The following is a 19522-nucleotide window of genomic DNA, read 5'->3' as shown; positions in this document are numbered from 1 at the left end:
TACTTCATTGCCATTTCCTAGAGTATGTTCTCAATTACTAGTTGTAGATATCCCAAGCATCACAGCTGCCAAAATGTTCCTTTGGAACAGTCATGCAGTCTAATAGATGTTTAGTTTTCCCAAGTGATACCCAGCTTTAAATTTCTTTTGCTTAATGCCTTCCTTTAAATTTCTCCTTTCTTAGATTACCTCAAACCTTTTTTTTCTCCTGATTCAGAAAAGTTTCAGGCAGGAGTAAAAGTGGTGACAAAATTCTCAGTGTCCTGCTTTTCATAACAAGTATAAAAAATTTAACAGAAAGAAATTGCAAAATATTGTCTCCTTTTTTTTTCCATCTCATATCTTAGATCAGTACCAGACTACTTAAAATTGTTTAACAGTGAGTCATTAAATTTTTGTTCTAAGCCATCGTACATTGATCTAGAAAGAAAAAGACATTTGAAAAAAGTCTTCACTATGTTAAGCATTCATGTTGTTGTTATTATTCTACAAATATCATTAATCTCACTGCTGCCTATTGGGAGATGCTGAATCCAGTAGCCTGATAGAGGTGAGGTTGTTGCAGCTCTGTGTCCCCTGACCAAAGCAGTAACAAGGTTGAGCCTGTATGTACGGTACATATATGTATATGTACTCGTCTGGTGACACAGATTAACACAAACAGAAAACACAGCACTCACACAAACACCGGTTGCCTCATTCTGTTCCCCTCTAGGGTTGATCAAGATGAAATACCATTTGTGGACAATACCTTCACTATAAACATACATACAATATTGATCCTACCAGTACCCATCTTTGTCCAGTATCTGGCTCCTGGATGCCTTGCTGACAAGTGGGCATCCCTTATGCATAGACATACACAAGTGTAACAGATCTCACAAGCAGGTCCACACCTATATGGCTTTACACCAGTAGCCATTACCCCTGACCTCTTGGTCTCTCCAGTAACCAATTCATAGATTTATCCCATGATATCCAGCCCAGACTTATGAGCACATCAGCACCTAGCTCACAAGTCTTTTATCCTACCCTCTGGTTTGTCTGGCTTGGTGCTCACCTGCACAGTATGCACACACTCCAGTCAGTCCAGTTGCTGAGAGTGCAGGCACGTGGATCCCTGTGACTTGTGGTCTGAGTCCAGTGTCTGAGACTTAGACCAACAGACACACACACACACCAGATAGCCCCTCACCCAGGAAAACAGAAATGGGGATGCCAGCTACTCTTCCATGGCATGGCATAATGAGCCCCATACCCCTGTGTACAGTAACCCCACTCAGTGATCTGCAAAGTGATCTGGGGAGGATCTCTCCCATTGATGATCTGGTAGGTCTCACCCTGGCCATGGGCTGATAGCTTTTCCTGTGACAGCCCTGGGAGCTTGGGCAGGGGCTCCACTGGCTACCACCAGGTTATTGGGGTTCTTCTGCCTACTGTTTTTCCTCTCTGCTTCTTTATGTATAGAGAGATGAGCCTTTAATCATGTAATCTAATGCTGCCCTAATCCTCTCTTAAGACTATCAGGCTGCTTGGTACCAAGACATTAAAGATAATAAGCAAAAAAAGGGCTTTGCAAAGACTTGCCATTTTAAGATCATGTTGCAACTGGAATGTTGGAATGGAGTTGGTAGACTCTGTCTGTATAGTAGTTTTCAGAAATGACATCCCCTTAACTTTTCTGTTATGGACAAAGCTTAGTAAAAGGAATAAGAATGATTCTCTTAACCAAACAGTTCTCGTTACTCAACAGCTGGAGACTCAAACCACATGTGAATGAAATACTGATTAAAGAGGTTTTTGTTTTTTATTTGTTCCACAATAACAATTTTTATAGAGTCTTTGTTTATCTGTAATCAAAACAAATTTGAACTGTTGCTTAGTGGAACCAAAACAAATTTAGTCATAGCTAAACCCAAATTGGGACTACAATTACAGTTTGACTCGTTTCTAACACGATTTTTGGTAACGTTTCCTCTTCCAAACTAAATTAGAATTGAAGATCACAGTCTTCTTGTCCATTACCAAATATGCTGTTTCTATTCCTAAATATACCTTTGGCCGAGAGCTCTCTCAGGGCTGTAAATTTTTCTCTACAACTCATGTGATATAGTTTCCAAATACAATGAACTGTTTAGCACTTTAGTTTTCTACTATATGACTGATACATACAGCATCAATCATATCACTGATACAGTGATAAAGCTTAGCTTAGATCTCTAGCTTTTATTATGTTTGAGTCTAGAGCTGAACCCAAGAAGCACTGTTAAACTGTGGAGGGAGAACACTTAAAGCAATAGCTCGTAAACTACCTGGTCTGGTTCTGCTTGTTTATACTGGAACATATTCAAGGTAACTCTACTCCCCCAAAAAAACCTAAAGCAGGATGAATCTGTTTTATCAATAAAAAATCAGAAATCCTAGTTAAACAGTTTGGGAAGATCAAAACTCGTAGGGTAGTAGAAAGCGTGAACTAATACCTGTATTTGTTCTTTTGCTTTTTATGTGGTGGTTTCTTCTAATGCTAAAACAGCGATTATGGATATGAACGTCACAGCAATGGGCAGTGTTTACCAGCATTTTGGTATAACCCATCTTCCTTGTCAAAAGATTGTAGCCTTGGGCAGAGTTATCTCAACAGCACTGGGTAAGTGGCACACCAGACTATTATTTTGCGAGAGCACTCATATGGACTTTAACCCCATGACAACTAGAATAATACATGTGTCTCAAAGCTCGCTGAAGCCCTCAGGGCCTCTTCTTTCCTGGCTTTGTTAGGTTGCAGAGTCTGGCACCCCAGATCTCCATCACATATGGTCCAGACCTTTCTCTGAAAAATGATGCCTTAAAGAAACTTGGGGGGGAAACTGTAAGGTAAAGGCCAAATCATTAATGTCTGAAAAGACTCCTGTTAAAGTCATATGGGATCAGATGAGGCAGAAATGGTGGAAAACAAATTAGAGGAAAGAGATGAAACTAATGTACATGTGAACTGAAGTAATAGATGGGCAACTAGCCCAAATGCTGATTATTCTTTTGCTGTCTTGGAAGTCAATAGAAGATGTAGTTTAAGTTAAGATACTGACCTCAAACTTCATTTCTGATGCAAGTGATTAAAGCAAACAAAGCAACCCAAGCTGTGTTTTGGCATTTTGAACACTCAGAGATAGGCAGACATTGCTGTTTTCTTCAACTCTTATTTTCATAGCTGTCAAGGGTTGCGTCTTTAGAGGGAGTTGCCTCACAACTGATGAGAAATGGAAAGCATGTGAGAAAAGCTGTTAAACTGTGCCTCAGTATAATAATTGAATACAATTACATACTGTATGTGTATATCTTTTATTAATAACTTTATAATTATTTAGCAGGTAGCATAGATCATCATAAAATTTTATGTTTTAGGCAATCCATTAATATGTGGTATATAGATGTGCTATGTAGGAAAATATTGCACACCATTAGCAACAGTATTAACTACTTGTATGTTAGGCACATGAGGAATGCTTGGCTGAAACAAATGCTAAAATATATTTAGGAATCTGTTTTCTTCCAGTCTCTTTAGTATAAAGAAATCTCAAAATACCTCCCTTTTCCCAGTTAATCCTGTTATGCTCTGTCAGCATCTTTCTGACAGATTTCTTTTCCTTTTCAGATACCGGAAAGTTGTTTCTAATAACTGCACGGATGGTGTGAGAGAACGATACACAGCAAAACCACAGCAATGTCCTGGCAAAGCCCCCCAGGGCCTTCGCATAATTACGTCTGATGGCAAACTGACAGCCGAGCAAGGACACAATGTCACTTTCCTGTTGCAGCTGGAAGAGGTAGGCTCTATTTTTATGTTGCGTCCCAGGCCCCATGGGTGTTTTTGAGTCTGATTCATGCTAGACAAAGTTTGGAAAGTGTTGAAGAGGTGAACCAAAAGACTGTGGGATAAAGTCAGTCAGCTCCATGATGTAGCTGGGTGGAATTTGCTCTAAAATGGAGTGGATGATGTATGGAGATGGTAAGACTGTAAGAGTACTGTGGTTGCATAGGGTAATAGCTGGAAGAAGTTGATAAAAACTGGGAACTGGTTTGGTTTGGAAATTTCACAGTTAATTGGAGAGTGCAGGTTTGAATCCTGATCCCCACCCTTAACTGTGCTTTTGACTTCTTGCTGTGTTTGAAACTCAATTTCCATTTTACTTGCCCCCCCCCTTTCAACCAAACATGGAGCAAAGTGCAAGTGCAGGTCTGTCCCCATTGCACAAGTTGGTACATAGTATTTAGACATTTGTGCGTGAAATCTCAGCAGCAGCAGCATCGAGGATGAAATTGATTGCAAGTATGAAGCTGATTCAGACTCTGATAAGAACCTGTGGTTTTGTTACGTCTGTAACTTAGTATTTCATTGTTCCACTCCATTTCTGAATCTGTAGAAAAACGTTTAAAATCTTTTTGCCTGTTTTTTCTTCTCCACACTTCTTTATCTATGTTCATTTGTAGACTCCCAAATAATAATATTCACAAAGTAACTATTTCCTCTTTTCCCCTAATCCAGTTTGATTTCTTTAAGCTTCTCCTTCTTTAAGTTTCTTGTGTAGCTGGCCAATAAATCCTAAAACAACTATGTTTTTACACTAAGGGACAATGTACATCCCTTTACAGCTTAGAGCATTTATGGAAATTACTTCTGACCCTCTCCATAAGTAAATGTCATCTGCAGTGAGGAAAGAGAAATGAGGATGACCTCTGGAGCTGAGTTTTTTAGGGGTGTCTTGGGGTTTTTACATCTATATTATTGATGCTTTACCCAGTAAACAGGTGTCCTGATTTGTAAAGGGAATAACATATAATAAATCATATCTAACCTGAAGCAGTAGTTTGACCTGAATGTTTATCTCCAAAATGTGGTCACTTTATTTCAGTAGTGACAGTCATACAACATTGCCTCTGTAGATCTGTCTTAGCAGTATAAACATGTAATTTCATATGGATTAATTATTAATGTCTGTGTTTAAAGACAAAAAAAGTCCAAAACATGCTTCTGAGTTTTCAGGCTTTATAACGAAATTTTAAAATTTTTTAAAAGATTTTAAAAAGTGTTCGTGGCATGTCCTTTCTATTCTCAGTGAAGTTTTAAAACAGACTGAGAGAAGGAGATGGGTAATCTGAGAAGTCAGTCACAAACTATCCAGGAATTATGCCAGTAATTAGAAGGAGAGACAATCACCCACAGTGGGGGGAACTCAGGACAAATGTCCTGCTCTTATTTCTGTGAGTTTTTCAGCTCATATATTCTGTAAGAATACCCTGACCACTGTCATGCAGGGATCTGCTGTGAATTGTTCTGTCTTTTCTGTTGATTCTGATCTTTTTTGATAGCTCTGCTTCGGTATTCACCAGAATCGAGAAGCAACACCTCCATTAAGAGATGCTATCTTTCTCATGCTGTGTATCAAGGAGTACTTAAAGTATGATTTAATAAGTGAGTCAACTTCTGAGGAGATCTAAAGGTGGCCCTACTATCAGTATATCCGATAAGGAAGAGGTTAGGAATTGCCCTGAGGGCTGAAACAGTATTGATCAACCTCCAGCCTTTCTGATTGCTCTCCCTGCTAGATGAATCTTGACCTCTTGCTCCTAGATTTGTCAATATAAAGAGTTTAGAGAGCAACAAAACTTTTGACCCGGTCTGACAATACTTTGGGTTGGTGTTGCAGAAAAAAAATATTCAATAAAGAAGAACATTTGCCCAGCTATATGCAAGCTATAGCAGAATAAACTGTGGTTATAGCAGCATAATTGTATATACACTAAAGCACTTACAGAATTAACTGTTTCAGTAACAAAAATCACACCACTCACTAGAAAAGTTAAACAATCCAGCAAAAGAACAAACATCCTTTTATAGAATAGATACTGATTTCACAGAATAATTGAGGTTCGAAAGGAACTCTGGAGATTGTTTAGTGCAGCCCCACTTCTAAAAGGGAAGTTTCTTTCCCTTTCAAACATGGCAGAGGTATCACAAAACAAGGACTATCCATTTTCTTTTTAGTTCTGCCCCGCACAGGTATACAGCATGATACAATCCTGGATTTTCAGCATCGACAAAATCTGTGCCACTCCATTTTTGCTGAAGAGAAGGCATCAGGCAAGTTAAAAAAGGCTGGATATGTCCGTGTATGCATGCACAGTTTTTCCCAATGGCATATGAAGAAAGTGTGTCTTATTCAACCCTTGCCCCCTGGAGTGGTGGTCAGTATTTTTAAGTGCTACACCCTGGTGAAGACTCTTCCTTTAGCTTCTATCACAGTTAATATCTTTTAGGACGTAAAAAACCAGTAGCCTTTGCTTATGTTGTAGTCCCTTTGCATCTTAACATCTACTGTATCCCTCTGAGACAGTTTGAAGCCTTCAGAACTGCAGAGCTGTTCCACAGACCACAGCCTCCCAGCTCTCTTTTTTCATGCCTATATTCCACTTGACCTACGGGGGGGGGAAAAAAAAAAAAAAAAAAAAAAGAAGGAAGGTAAGATGGTGAGCCAAGGTACAAGAGTTTGTTTGAGATTTATACTACTGTTATCTTTCTAGGTCATTCTGCTCCATCTAAGGACCCACCTGGGTCTGAGAAGAAGAGTGAACTGCTGAGGCAGGCTCATTGGAGGCCCTGAGAAGTCACTGCATCTCTGTAGTGGAGGGAATTACTAAAAGAGTAGGGAGAGACAAATGACAGCAGTAAAAAACTGCCCCTCAGGTATGGTATTGAGGGGCAGGAATCACAGCACAGGGGTTTCTTGTAGACCTTGCTCGTGCCTGTGGTGATGCTGAGGGCCAGGACTGTGTCATTCTGACAATAACACAATGTCAGTGAAAGATGTCTGAAGAGAAACAAGGACAAGGCATTCAGAAATATTCTGCTATTGAAGAAGACACAAAAGGAAAATAATCACTAAAGTCTGTGCAAGTGGAGAGGGGGCAGGCACCAAACCCAGCAGTGCATAGAACATTGCTGATTTCTGAAGGCTGGGATTCTGGCTCAGTTTCTCTAAGCCTGACTCATGTGAAATTTTCCTGTAAAGCATTTATATCTAACAGCATGTAAATATCATTAAAAGCAAAGACAAGCAACAGCTCATATTTAAATGATCTGGATGTGAGAATGTTTTCCAAAGTAGTCTAACTTTCCTGTCACCTTTTAGGGTTTCTGTATGACCTCTTAAAAACTGTTTGCAAAGTCACCTTGCACTTAATATCTTTGGTTCCGTTATCGGAAAGTTTTATGCAGGTTAGTCCTCCTATTAATCTGGGTATAATCATCATGATATTCTTACTGCATGACAACAGCCAGGAAGCATCAGTATTTCCTTTTAAAATTAGCATATGTCCCATTCTACAAAGCATTATAGAAGTGTTTAATAAGCAGAGCACCATACTTAGAGCTGGTAATTTTGCTCTTAAATTTCCATTGAGCTAAGCAGAATAGCAACAACATCTTTGTCACTAAATGGCAGCACAGGAAAAAACTAATTATGCTTAAAAGCAAATTTTCTCATTGCCTCAAAATGCTGCCAGTTTAAAGCTTAATCTTTTACCCTGGTCTGGACTGTGTTAACAGACCCAAGGCTGGTAACTCTCATACTGCAGCGTTCAATAACAGTTGTTTCTCAGCCTAAACAACCTGAATCCTTACTTTGTTTTTTTCACAGCAACAAAAGAAACTCAAAATCAAAAATTACAAAGGTATTTTTCCTACTGAAGTTTTTCAACCCAATGTCCTTGACATATTTTGCTGCTTTGTTGTAAAAATAGAGAATTTCACTAAGTGGGTGTTGTTTCTGTGTGCCTTCCTCATCACATGGTTGTGTAGGTCTCTTGCCTGTCACAAACCCAATTGTTATTTGGGTGTTTGAGTTATTTGTATGAACATCAGACACTTGTGCTTGCCGTACTGCTTCAGGAGAGACACTGAAAGCTGCAGCCTCCCGAACAACACTATTCAACACAATGGCTTTCAAACTGGTTTCATCTGATTGCTCATACATCGTTGCTGAGGAAATGGACAGTAAAGATACTCAGGGCAGAAAGGTTCAGGGCTTTGACTGTTTCATTACAGATAATTCACAGAGAAACTGCCTCCTCTAATTTATTTTTTATCTTGATAAAATGACAGCCAAAAGTCTTTGACATTCTAGGTCTGCCTCAGTACTCACTTGACAAAGTCACTCCACTGGGAGTAGATTTTGTCTTGGTTTTGTCTATTTGCTGCTGGTATATGATGTTTGGATTAGACTAATGTGCAGGGAAAGCTCATTTGTTCCTACAGTTCAGACCATGGGCTAGAATTCAGGCAATCTGAACTCATTTCTGAACCAACTCTGAGCTCCTTCTGCATAATCTTGAGTAAGAAACTTAACCTTTCTGCTTTTTTATTCACTCATTTGAAAACAGAGCTTTCTTTCTGCCTCATGCTCTCCATGCCTTTTATTTATGTGCTGAATGCTCATAAGGCCAGAGAACTGTCTCCTACCATGTGAATATACAGAGCCCTGAATTTCCTAAAGACCACTGTGGTTTTCTGTAATGACAATATTAATATATGGCTGTGTAAGATATGTTGTGTCTCAGGTACATTTAATGAGCTTGGGGACCCTGCTGGGGGGACAATACCATTAGCATTTCCCACCTCGGTACCACCGTTCAATGCAATTCAGAATTCGACTCAGCTGAAGTCTCTGGAGATGAGTTTAGCATTATTTTGATTGTTTATGTACTCAAAGATGCAAAGCTAGTAGTACATAAAAGCATAGTCTGTACTTTTTTGTGGTATCCTACTGTGTTCCCTCTTTTGATATCACAAGTTAGGAATGATTACAGAAATATGAAACCTTCATCCTAACTTCCAATGCACATGCTGAATCATGGCTGTTTATCTTAATGACACCACCACATTCCTGTTAATAACACACAGATGAAAGATCAGTAGATCCCCTCCCCCATACCACTGTCATCTGAATTATAATTGCATTTTCTCTATTACTGATGATGACAAGCTGGTTGGGAGAAATCAGAGCCTTTCATGCATTTTTAAATTCACTGCTGAAATTCCATGAAAATGTATGAAAGTTGACCTCGCCTTCATGATGACACACAGTGCTACAGTCTTCTAATGCACTTCCAGTCACACAAGTTGAATTATTCTGCATAATCCTGAGAGGCTGTGCTTATTGATTCCTGTGGAACACAGAAGATCTAGTCCTGCAGGAAAAGCTCATAGCTGAGTTGAGCTGGCACAGTTGTCAGTCAGAATAAATTATCTGGTATGTACAATTAACTGTTTTGGTGTAGAAAAAGAAGTACATGTGAAAAGTATCAAGCTATTTCCTCTGATAGAAGATCCATTTCTATTCAGTTTCTGATTTTTAAAAGTTAAGAGCATCTTTCTGAAAGCAGGAATTTACACAGGAAGGCATGTTTTTCAGTACTTGATCAAGTTGGACTTGAATATCTGTTTAAAATTAAGGATACGCTTTAAACAGGCCTAGACTAACAGTATCCCATGCGTAGAAATTCAGTTGCAATGGAAATGTCTTTGATGGATGTTTTCAGATAGTGACAGGAAAATGCCAAAGAGGGAAAAGGGTTAATCTAAAGAAAGCACAAAACATTAATCCATGAAGGCAATCCAACAATAGCAGTGTCTGTCTCTTGCAAAGGATAATTAAATCCATTATCAGCATCTGTAAGGAAGATGCACAAGTTGCATAATTTAAGACTTAAAAATTAAATCTGAGACATGGGAACCAAAATTAAAACCCTTGAACCGAGTTTCATTGTTTTAATACTTCCATTTAGTTATAAATACTGGAAGTCAATAAGGAGACTTCATTATTACAACCTTCTGGGCAAGATTCAGATGGAGTGTTGGAGAGAGAATCTTGCTAGGTGGGTCTCACATCTCACATACGCCAAAATACTGAGAGCTCCATAAAAGTAATCAAAATGTAAAAATATTGTTGCAAACTGTATGGGCTGTTTCTTGATATATCCTGAGGCAGGAAGCTTCACAGAGTTTTTTTTAAGCATCCAGGTCTAGTGTATACTCTCAACTCTTAGCAAGACAATGGAAAAATCTGCATTTGGCTTTGGAGGGCAGGGAGGGAAAGGAGGGAGGGGAATCTTTTCTGTATGCTTGGAAAACAGTAAATTTCTGACTTACATTTTCATAACAAATATTGTATAGGTAAAGGGCATAATATGAGGTGTTGGGAAACTTGTTTTTAATTCTCAGGGTTTACTTTTCAGGCTAAAAGTAGTAGTCATATGCTTAAAGTTCAGCATATGCTTAAGTCTTTGGCTGGACTAAGCCTTTATCAAGATTGTAGTGTTATATCCAAGTTCGTGCATATTACATATACTAAGTACAAGGTAAAAAAACACCCATCAAAAGTACTTTGATTTTTTGCAGCTGTTGTAATTGGTTGCTGATTAGCTTAGTGTGCTGAAAATACAGGAGCTGAATGCAGAGATACCACCCCAAGCAGCCAACTTGGCACGTTTCTCCCCTTGATGCCTTAGAGCACTGGCGCTAAAGACCTCTTACAATGAAGGCCAGAAAGGCTGCCCAAAGATAGCTTGGTGGTGATTGCATCCAAGTGCTTTGCTGTGGCTGCAGAAGTGATGCAGGGAGTTTTGTGTCTGCCTTATTCGAGCTAAAAGCTTCAGAAAAACCCTATCATGCAGTATTGGGCTTGTCAAAACGACAAGGAGAAGCTGGAAAAAGCAACAGGAGAGGTTTCTGCAAGATGTATGTATATGCATCAAGTTGTTGCAAAACAAAACTTCTCTTGGTGAAACAGCCATTTGCAAGTGGCTCTGGAAAGCTGCCTGAGACAGATAAAGCTGGGGTTGATGTACATCAGGTGTGGGCTCTATGGGAAATGTTTTGATTTTGGCTCACCTGCTTTCTCTTCCTGTCTTATTCTGCCTATGCTCTTACTTGGCACAGATAAAACATTAGAACAAGTCAAAACACAGCCTCTTTATTTTCCTGACTTTTGTCTGCCACTTCCTAAGCTAGAATTTTAAATGTCAGCTTTTCAAACTGTGGCATTTTCAGAGAAGTGTTATAGCCTGGATCTTACTGAATGGAAAATTTATTTCCAGTTCAAAGGGTTTTAAAACAAAACAGGAAAGGCCAAGACAAATGAAAAAGACTGGGGGAACAGCAGCTGAAACTCTTCTCTAATTAGATTTTCACATGTCTCTGTCAGCATCTTTTCTCCCTAGGGAAATTGGAAGAAAAATTGAAATCTGAATCTTGCATGCCTTAGAAATGGCTCCCTTCCCTGGCAGCACCTGTAGACACCATGGGTTTTGTGGCTGTGGACAAAATGAAGACAAGAGAAAAAACATTAATTAGAGCACAAATTTTGACACTTGAAACAGGGCTGTTCTAAAATGCTGTCAATCTTTTCATCTTCCTCTGCTACCTCAGATATGCAGAGGAATATACCTCGGACTGAAATAGACTTGAACTACATGACCACAAATATACTCAGAGATGATAAAGCCAGCAGGGTCACTATGGTGGTACAGTTTTAGCCATGTGAACAGCTTTTGTCCCAGTGCTGTGGCTTTACTGTTCAAAAACATCATCTCTTTTTTAGTAAGAAAAGGTGACTAAAACCCAAGTGATGATGGACCTAGAGGAACTGGGAGAGCTTCTAAGGGTACTTCAGGGATCTCTATCTTTGCTCTAAAGTCCAGCACTGTGCGCTTGAGAGAATATATGCCCCCTCTGGATGGAGTCAGAGCTGAGGAGGTCATATATGTTCACTTCTGTCTGTAGAGGCATATACCATTTGATGCCTTCTGTTGGCTCAAACAGTCAGGGGTGCTCAAACCATGTTTGAAACTGCACACATTCAAATAACTCAGCTCCACAAAGGACATAACTCCATACTTAAAACCATCTCCTGTGTTCCTAATGGCTCTTCATGAGGACCCGTATGATCCCCCTAGCTTGATCCTCTGTATAACACAGGTGGCAGCCCTAGCCTCAGCACTTTGTGTCTCAAAGAACATAAGCAGGTGTTTAAACTTCTAGTAAAGCATCCAGTGAAGAATTTGTGGAGAGCTTTGCTGAATGGAGGCCTTAGTAGTTTGCATTGCTCAAGCACCTTTCTTAGGCTTCCCAATGTGTAACTGAAAATTCTAGATATTAACAAGTTAATTACTAAAAGAAACTTAGTCAAGAACTACCCAAGGGCAACCTGGAGCTGAGTTAGCATGCAAGATCCTTCTGTTTCCTTCTAAAAAGATACTCATGTTAGCCTTCTCAGAAATGTCTTGGCACCTTAGGGTTCCTTTGCCCTCTCTGGTGCTCTCAAGAGGAGAACAGGGAGTTGCTGTCTTTACCTTCAAGACACCAGAAAGTAAATGGCATGAGATATCTGTAGGAATCCCCAGACACGTGACTCTGTCAAGGCACGTCTTTCCCCTGCCACACTTTCTGTCTGGGATCCTCCAGAATAGAGCAACACAGTTATTTTTGTCTCATCCATTTGGAAGGAATGGAGCTTCCTTCAGGGTGCCAGGGCAGCATAATGACTACAGTTTCAGCCTATAAAAAGAGAGCATATGGGAAAATTTGTCTCTCTTGCCATTTCCAGGTATAGCTCTGCTCCTCCCACCTTCCATTCAGACAAGCCTCCACTATTTCTGCCTTCACAACAAGTTATAAAAAGACTGAGAGAACTTGAGGAACATAAAGATTATGTTACCATTCCCTCTCACACTCTCACACACACACATTTCCATTTCTGATGTGGAAGCCTGCCTGATGCCAACCATTTACACGGGTACCTGGCATTCTGGTTGAGTATCAAGAGGACTGTTTCTCAAGGGAAAAGTAAAACAACACAAAAGCAAAAAAGGAAAAGGAATCCAAACCAAAGTAAATTAAATGTCCTTTCAGCGAATTTTATGAACTGCCCTCAGCTATTAATTTACCAGCATTCTTACAGACAGTGGCAGCTGCTTCAGCACGGCAGGCTCTGGAGTGAGCTGCTCCATAGCAACAGCCAGCAAGCGTGAACATACCTAGCATAAGCATCATGCAGAGCCACTGAAGGGGACTTTCAAAAGGAGTAAGAATGCTTCAAGTTAAAACAAGCTACTGCATCTTACCTGAAAGGGAGAGGATCTATAGCAGCCATGGCTGTTTAGTAGGTCAGTGTAGGGTGTGTAACAATTCAGCTAGCAGAAACTGCCCTTGCCATAGGCATATCACTGTCCTGTGATATGAGAAAGTCTTACAGGTGTTTCTAGTATGTGTGACATAAGTTATATGGAATTTTTTATATGCAAGCATGGCTCACTTCTCTGTCTTTTGAACAGGCTTGCAACCAGAAAAAGAAAAAAAAAAATTGTGTGTGTAAAGCTGAATAAGGAAATTACATCTCTCCCATCTTCTGGATTTTAAAAGCCTTTTTGGGCTGGGTGACAATGACACAGAGTTTGATGAAGCTGCATGCACCAAGCTGGAATGCAGTTGCAGGAGTGGAAGATTAAAACTGTTTCAGGATTGTTTCACATTAGCGGATCCCTGTTTTAGCATGGAGAATACAGATCCCTGATATCCTTGGCTTTTGGTTTGCAGTGGGGTTTGTTTGTTTGTTTCCCAACTGTGATTTTTATTTATTTATTGTAATTTATTGTAACAATTCTGAAACATGCTAGATTAGCAGCCCAAGAGACTAATGTCACAAAGCTTCAGTCTGAGTTATACCACAATCCTACTTTGCTGGGATTATCTCTGGGCAGAAGGAGAAGAATTTAATCAGCTCTGTCAATTCATTAGCCCTTCCCTTCTGGGGCAGGCACAAAGGGTTCCACTTGCTGTCAGTAGTCTTGGTAGCTGTTCTGAAATAAATACAAATCCACCTCATTTTAAATCAGGCCACTGAGCAAGTCATAAACTGCTGTAAGCTGTCATTATCATGTGAGGCTAAAGCAGTTCTTTTGACACCCCACCACTTTGATATAGTTGACCCTTCTCTGAGAACTTCTCTGTTTTATTATCTTCCTGCTTTTTATGGTTTAAAATACAAAAGTTCACAACATAGGTTGTTCCAAAGATTTGTGAGGCAATCTCAATAGCTACTCATGGAGTGTTTGCTGAGATGAGCACCATTCCCCACTATAACCCTGCTTCTCACTATAAGGAAACCCAGGGGAAGGAGCCAGCATATTTTTCAGAAAATCCCCTAATCCCCCTGATAATTGTGAAAGCAGGGCTAAAGCACACACCTTGGAGGACACGTCCTTCATGGTGCAGCTGAGTCAACTTCAAGAGGAGGTCACTTTCTCTCCACTGACTACTGAGCAAGTTGATGAAGTAATCACCTTTCCTCTGGTAACATCAGACCTTGTGACTATTCTCTGGTTGGTTTAGGTCACCCCATTGATTCAGTCTCTCAAAAGAAAAGCAGAGTCTATTCCAACCTTTTCTCTTTTCTATGACCACAGGGAGACCTCCAGAGATCCCTCATTCAGGTGGACTTTGGAGATGGCATCGCTGTGTCATATGCCAATCTCAGCTCGACAGAAGATGGGATCAAGCACGTCTACCAGAACGTGGGCATATTCCGAGTGACTGCACTGGTGGAAAACAGCCTGGGTTCTGACAACGCTGTCCTCTACCTGCATGTAACATGTATGTATGCTCATATTCATTGTTAGCTTCTGTCATTCTTTAAAAAAATATTACTTGTCCTTAGAGATGACATTTGGGGCTTTGGAGCTGGGAGCAGAATGATGGGATATGATATTTGTCTCTCCCCTGGCAGAGAACTCCAAACTGAGAGGAGCCACAGGCAATAGTCACATTTTCTTTTCAAACCATGTTCTACCTCTAATTTTGGGTAGTCTAATTTGGGACACCTCAAAGGAGTGTCCAGCCCTTTCTGAAATGCACCTTTATTAACATGCTTACACTTCCAGATAAACAAAGATATCCAGGATCTTTAATCACTTTCAAAAGCCTTGACTTTTACATTGTACTGTGTTTTGCCCTCTAATGAAATACAACCACCTCTGGGATGGAAACCAGTGCATTTGAGTCTTTCTGTTGTCATAGGAACCAAAATCTTGGTGTTAAAGAGTATTACAAGAAAAAATGTTATCTTCACATTGCTCCTCTGCTGTTCCTTTTAACCTTTTTATACTTCAGCTGTCTCTGATTTACAGCTGAAATATATCTCAAGTCCTTGCATAAAACCAGCAATGTGTTCTTTCATATGTATTCTATCACATGGTTATGAACCCGAAGGGTCAACCTATTACTGAAATTTTGTAACATCTGTAATGTTTTTTTTGTTTGGGGCCATCATTTTCTTTATACGGTGAGGGTTTTTTGTTGGTGATTTATGTTTTCAACTGTGTGCCTCTGTGCCAGATTTACTGAAAAAAAAGGAAATTCCAAAATTTAAAGTTATGCTAACAGAAATACCACTTACCTTCTCCCAAATTAACTCCACATATTGTCTAGATAATTTATCATATTCCATATACTTTAACACTAGTTTTGGAGTTACTTCTTACAGCATGAAAGCAGCTGCCTCTTCAGTGGAAGAGGGCAGGTCTTCAATGGTGCACTGTCATATCAACAGATGGAAGCAGTGGGAGGTATAGCTGTGGGAGACAGGGCGTTTATAAGGAGCACGAGAGAAGTAGGAGCAAATATCTCCCCAAGAGCCTCACTTCAAAAAGACCTTCAGTTCATGATCATAGTGTACCATTTATGATTCCCTAACCTGATGAATCCCACTCTGTGGCAAACTGTTATGTCATATCATCCCTGAGTACACCACATGTTTGGAGAGTTCATAATACCTTGAAAAAATAACTGTATTCATAAGTTAGCTTATTGTGAAGCCTGGGATTTTGATCTGGGGACTTACCACTTCAGTGCTGAGGCACCGATGAATCAAAGTAAATTCTCAGCTTTTAGACAGCTACTGATTTTTTATTTTTTTTTCCTGGGGGGGGTGTGTGGTGTGGTGGTGTTATTTAAGTATCATCCTAAGTAAGGTAGTGAAAAGGGCCTCTGCTCAGAATTGACATATATAACTTCAGTGTCATTTCTTCAGTTCTGGAGTCATATTCTAGTCTGCCTCCCTGCGTGTGCTTGGGTAATTATCACAGGAGCTGCTGTGGGCTCTGAATGCAGAAATCCTCCTCCCACTGCTGTTGGTAATGAAAGTCAGCTCAACAGGAGCCATGGTCGTCTTTTTTTTTTTATTTTAAATCTCTGTAAAGGTCATTGGAAACAAATGGAGAAGTGTTTTGGTGGTTGATTTTTCGCAGGAGGTTCTGACAGCCTCTTGTAAGCAGGGTTTGTAATCGTTCACTGTTTGACAAGAAACTATTCCATGGGGACAGTTGCACACCCTCAGCCTATCTGCAAAATAATGAGGCCACTGAAACAACAGCTGCTTTCGCATGCAACAGCTACAAAATGGAAGAAGGCAGGTGTCCAGCTTTCACTCTCGCTCATAGTGGCTTTCTGCTTTATAGCCGTTTTAATCCATTTTCTTGAGACATTAAAGGCTTAAGAACCATTTTGATTGTTTAAGGAGTACAGGGAATAAACAATATTCAGGCATGTTCGTGTGACTTAACAACTGATAGTGTATGTTTCTGTGTTTTACATGCGTAATGCCAGCATAGGACTTAAATACTGCATGATTGTTGCAACCAGGCGCAGATAATACGTGCCTGACCCCCTGGAGAAGTGACAGCTCTACGGGATATGTCTTACTTTTCTCTACATGACACGAATTAGGGACTTCAAAACAGGTTGCAGACAGAGCAAGGTGCCACTCAGACTAGCAATAGATTTTCTGAGGACAGAGATGTGCAATAAATCTACTCCCCTCCAGACCCTAACACCCAGAACCACAAAAACTTCTAAATCCTATTTAAATGCTTGCATTGCCACTCAGCTCCCTGATGAGTATTCCACTTGGGGTGTATGAGCTTGGCCCTTGGGGAGTTGTGTAAAATTATCTGTCCTTACAATAGACACACACACTGTATTGCTAAGATCCACAGAAAAGCAGTGTGCAGCCTTGATCCAGAGAGTTTTAGGAAGGGCTACTGTCTTGGTGACCCCTTGTTACAGGGTTAATACATGAGTGTGTGCAGCCAGGCCTGGGCCTTCCAACACCCTTCCTTTCCTATGGCCAGCAGCCTTGCTGAGGGGAGAACTGCAGGCACTGAGCCGGTGCTTGTGATCTCAAAGTTGAGTTCAGCCTCCATCCCATGCCCTCCTCATCATGCTGCAGCCATGGGGCCAGTGCACAGTTGCAGCATCTTTACTGCAGTTGGTCCAGGGATGCAGAAATGCAGGTTATTGTGAGACAGGAGCATTTTGGGATGGATGGACAGTAAATTGTATAATATATAAACTGCTTCTCCAGGCCACAGGCTGTCTCTGAACTGTCCTGACTGGTCAAAATTTTCCCCTGCAAAGTTAGTTATGCATTTGCCTGAATGCTTCAGGATAACGTCACCTGCCCAAGTGAACCTTTTGAGAAGCTTCTCCCTTTCTGTTGTCTTTGACTTGTTTTTTCCTGGGGCAGGCGAAGGTCTGTAGTCCCTATCACCCTGCTTGAAGCTCAGAAATGGATTCTCTTGAATTCCCTTCAGCCTTACCTGGGAGAAAGCAGTCTGCTACCAAGATAAGAACCTATCCAGAGTGAGCTATCCCCATCTGCTGGCCAGATAATAGTTCGGCATTTCAGCCACTTTGACCCATCAACTATGTGCACAGAAATAGGCAGAACTGGCCTTTCATGTTCTTTCCTAGATGGCATATGGTGGAGATGCTGGGCACTCTCTGCAGTGCAGGATCATTTGAGATGTATTCAGAGCAGCTATGCAGTTATGTTGGAGTGTATTAGACTTTATATGGGCTCCGCTGTCATCGCATACAGTGTTTGGAAATGTATTTCTTTAGAGGGCTGTGCTTCCATTGGGTGTTTGGCAAACATCCTAAAGGATACCAGGGTTGCAAAATATTTAGCTTGGGAAGCTGATATTTTTCAGATCTGAGGGTCTTGCTGAAAGCAGGCATGGCCCTGTCATGGAAACGTATCTGAGCAGGGGAACGCAATTAAAATAATAAGGGTAAAATTCTGGCTTCTCATGAATTTTCAAGAAGGCTGTTGAATGCTGATTTTAAAAAGAAAAATGAGCCACAGTCTGGTCTATAGCAGGCTTTGGTTAGTCTGATCATGGATTGCTCTTAATTGGGCTACTTCAGGTTAAGCAGCAGCTGTGTCTACAGCCCAGAGAAAGCTGCATTTCAGTAATAAGTCTGGAACACTGGTCCTTGTTTATTCTGGCATTATATATACAGTTTGATTTGGGAGATTTTTTCATATCTCTCTCTCTCTGCCTATGTATGCTGTATAGGGGTAGAGGGGGCTTGCTCCAAAATGTGTGTTTTTCCTTTAGGTTAAAGCAAGGTCTAAGTGGTGATACGCACATGGGTTATGTCTTGAAAAAATCCTCTCCTGAAATATATGAAATCCTCTAGCAATGTTTCTCAACTCCATAAGGACAATGCAATCAATCCTCCCTGGCTGTGGTCTCTGCTTCCTCTCTCTGGGGAGCCTGCAGATATAAGACATGTAGATGGGCCTTAATTTGTTTAAAGAAACCCATGTCCCCATGTCACCTGGGGTTTCTTTCTTTCTCTGTCACACTCAGGACAATTGCTTTATTCTCTAAGTGAACAGTCAGAACACATTTTAAAAAATAATCTATAGGACAAGATGTAACAACAAAGGCCTCCCTCCAAAGATGGGAAATCTGTAACCCTAGGCATAATGTCACTTGTCGACTTAAGTATGTTCTATTTATACTAAAGAAATAAAAGAATTTATTGAGGAGAAGGAGGGAGTATAAGGTAACATTATAATGAAGTCACTCAGTGAATTGCTGCCTTGAGATAGAGTTTCAGCTGATATAAATAGGTACACCACTGCTGATAGCAGTTTGCATCAGCAGAGGTGTTTCATGTCCACTGAAACCGTTTGTCCTGCACATTTGTATGTCTTCCCAGTGAAGGCCATATTCACATAACAGGGCTCTGATACTTGTTTAAGTTGCATATAAAGATCCCGAGTATAAGATGTTCATGCAGTAGAGAGACCCAAGTTTTTCAGCTCCGGGTACAGGGGTAGCTCCTGTTCTATGAGGAACAGATTTAAGCTTGCCTCTCTAGAAATGACAAAGCAAAAACATTGACTGTCATGCCCCACAGTGATTTGGAGGACTTATCTCCCCTAAACCAATGGATATCCCCTCAGTTCTGTTCTCCCTCAGGTTGGCATTTTGGACAGAGAAATGACTCATCTGCTGCTTCTGTCTCTGCAGGTCCTCTGGAACATGTTCACTTATCTCTACCATTCGTCACCACAAAGAACAAGGAGGTCAACGCCACGGCAGTACTGTGGCCAAGCCA

At 40.5% G+C, this 19522-nt stretch overlaps 1 protein-coding gene across 1 annotated transcript in view; it reads left to right on the top strand.

Annotated features, from left to right (window-relative positions):
- The window catches only part of LOC113481689 (VPS10 domain-containing receptor SorCS1-like), a 181089-nt gene that overhangs the window by 127877 nt on the left and 33690 nt on the right, over window positions 1–19522 (top strand). Inside the window, exons 17-21 of the mRNA XM_026851517.1 lie at window positions 2534–2647; window positions 3653–3824; window positions 5368–5470; window positions 7188–7273; window positions 14518–14697. Coding sequence (XP_026707318.1) covers window positions 2534–2647; window positions 3653–3824; window positions 5368–5470; window positions 7188–7273; window positions 14518–14697 — 655 coding nt within the window. The remainder of the gene's footprint in view (window positions 1–2533; window positions 2648–3652; window positions 3825–5367; window positions 5471–7187; window positions 7274–14517; window positions 14698–19522) is intronic.

The sequence above is a fragment of the Athene cunicularia genome (assembly GCF_003259725.1).
Source record: "Athene cunicularia isolate RWA chromosome 6 unlocalized genomic scaffold, athCun1 chr6_part1, whole genome shotgun sequence".
NCBI classification, from domain to species: domain Eukaryota; kingdom Metazoa; phylum Chordata; class Aves; order Strigiformes; family Strigidae; genus Athene; species Athene cunicularia.
This window is presented reverse-complemented; position numbering and strand designations above follow the sequence as displayed.